The following is a 2,244-nucleotide window of genomic DNA, read 5'->3' on the forward strand; positions in this document are numbered from 1 at the left end:
GGATTACCACCTGTTTTACTAGTATTGTGATTCTAAGTCAAGGATGTAAAGGACCAAGAGGGCTCTCCAATGCCCTTTAGAGAAAATAGGGATCTTGCATTGAGCTGACCAGATCCATTATTATTTTTTATTTTCTTTTTACCAGATCCATTATTTACAATTTGGAAAAGATGCAGAGTCTCTCCAAAATATCAAGACGACAGCACAGGACAGAGAGCAGAATCAGGGTATATACTAGAGAAGAAAACCTCCTGCCTTCACTGAGAGCAAGAAGAGTCTACTTACTTTGTAAGTTTTTTGGGAAAAAATTTTATACTGCATCATTTTTGTTTCATCAACTATGTGTTAATCAGTCACAATAAAGCTCACTGAGATAGAAGTTTATGATGCAACTGAATCTGAAAAGGTTCAGGTGTATGAATACTTTCACAAGGTACTAGTTCAGACTGCATGAATAGCTCATGAGTTAGTTGTATGGCAGACTGTAGTGGACTGTTCCCGAATCAAGTGAGTGTCTGTCTCAGTTCAGTTTGAACAAAAACAAAAGCTGGCCTACCTTCTCATGGATGGCGCGGCGGTTAGATGGCTGGACCAGGACTTTGACACCGTCATTCGTCAGCTCTCTGACATGGCGGGGGGCCAATGGGGCCCTCCTTTCCCAGGGGTTGACGTCTTCGCGGCGGATAGCCATGACGGCCCTGTGGTGCTTGTTGCGCCGCTGAGCCCACACACGGCTGGGTGCCCTGCTGCGATGCAGGCCCACAAGTCTGAGCATGGCTTCAGCCGTCCTGCTGACAGACACAGGAACACCTGCTGAAGACCAAACATGGTCATTCTAAGGACACAGAGCTGAGACTGTTGGGTCCAGATACCAATACAGATACTATTATCAATACTGATATCAATACCAATATCAACAGATGATAATTCCAATATCAATACCGATAAATACTGATAGCAATAACAATACAATTATCCTTACCAATATTGATACCAATAACAGAACTGATACCAATACCGATCACACTACTTTTACCAATGTCAGTCTGACATTGCACGGACAACTTGCAACAGAGAGATCTGGCTGACTCACTGCTGCAAGAGAACAACTGATGGCCCAACTCTACCTGACCAGAACACCCGGAACCACCAACTGGCCCATAGAACCAGAACATACCTGCTTCTGGTTCTCATACCTCATACCTGAAGAGAACGTCTGACCCTGCAGAGCTGCAACTCTGTCAGTGTGACAGCTGCTGGTTCAGCCAATCAGTAGCAAGTTCACACATCATGATCTTTATTGGGGGAAATGTCACTAACTATGGCTCTATGAGTGGCATAAATCCATATCACCCATCAAAAATGTTAAATATTAAATCTCAGATTCAAATGGTTACTTTAGTTTCTGAGGAAATGAGACCTATACAGCAACATGCTGTGTTCAATAACAAGTTTCAGTAAAGTCACTGACACCCTCCACAAGGAGGCCAAGGACAGAAATGCTGCCCACACAGTCTAACATACTAACACCTGCTTTAATCGCCATGGTATTCCCATGGTAGCCTGGCCTGATCTAAACTCTAGAGCAGTGGTTCTTAACCTTTTTTGAGGTACCGAACCCCCCAGTTGCATATACGCATTCACCGAACCCTTCTTATTCCAGCCCTGCTGCTCTTGTCTAGAAAACACTGTCTGACCTGTAGCTTGAGCTCCAGTTTCTGGAGCTGCTTCCGCACATTAACCTGCCCACACAGCGAGAACGTGAACCCGAACCAGCACCGCTGCTTCTGCGGGTTCCAGCTTACCTTTCTCACCGGGTTCTGTTCGCCTCAGCGGCTCTGGGCCAAGAAAGGCTACGATAATACTCTGAGTATGTCACCCTGGCAGAACATACAACTCCAAGGTAGCTCAACCACATGTGCGCAGAGTAAATTAATCCGCTTCCGGTCAGAGTTTCAAAATAAAACCCCAAAGACTAAATAGTGAAATAGTTTACATAAAGCCGTAAGCCCGGGGTCCCCAAACTTTTTCCTGTGAGGGCCACATAACTTTTCCCTTCTCTGGTGGGGGCCGGAGTCAGTTTGTAACAGAAAAAGTGTGACGATTGCAGGAGTGCCTAAATGTAAGAATGTATCGTTTTCCAGAATGCAGTCTCTCCAAAAGATCAAGACGACAGCACAGGACAGAGAGCAGAATCAGGGTATATACTAGAGAAGAAAACCTCCTGCCTTCACTGAGAGCAAG

At 45.1% G+C, this 2,244-nt stretch overlaps 1 protein-coding gene across 4 annotated transcripts in view; it reads right to left on the reverse strand.

Annotated features, from left to right (window-relative positions):
* The window catches only part of aass (aminoadipate-semialdehyde synthase), a 63,118-nt gene extending 61,185 nt beyond the window's left edge, over nucleotides 1–1,933 (reverse strand). The window contains exons 1-2 of one of the 4 annotated variants that reach the window (XM_008410947.1): nucleotides 1,806–1,933; nucleotides 557–788 (exon numbers count right to left, since the gene is read on the reverse strand). In XM_008410947.1, the coding sequence (XP_008409169.1) occupies nucleotides 557–775 (219 nt within the window). In that variant the 5' untranslated portion in view covers nucleotides 776–788; nucleotides 1,806–1,933. Of the gene's footprint in view, nucleotides 1–556; nucleotides 814–1,805 lie in introns of all 4 variants that reach the window. The other 3 variants (XM_017305352.1, XM_008410946.1, XM_008410945.1) reach the window with 3 other exon arrangements.
* Nucleotides 1,934–2,244: the final 311 nt, after the last annotated feature.

This window comes from Poecilia reticulata, linkage group LG6 (genome assembly GCF_000633615.1).
Source record: "Poecilia reticulata strain Guanapo linkage group LG6, Guppy_female_1.0+MT, whole genome shotgun sequence".
NCBI classification, from domain to species: Eukaryota; Metazoa; Chordata; class Actinopteri; order Cyprinodontiformes; family Poeciliidae; genus Poecilia; species Poecilia reticulata.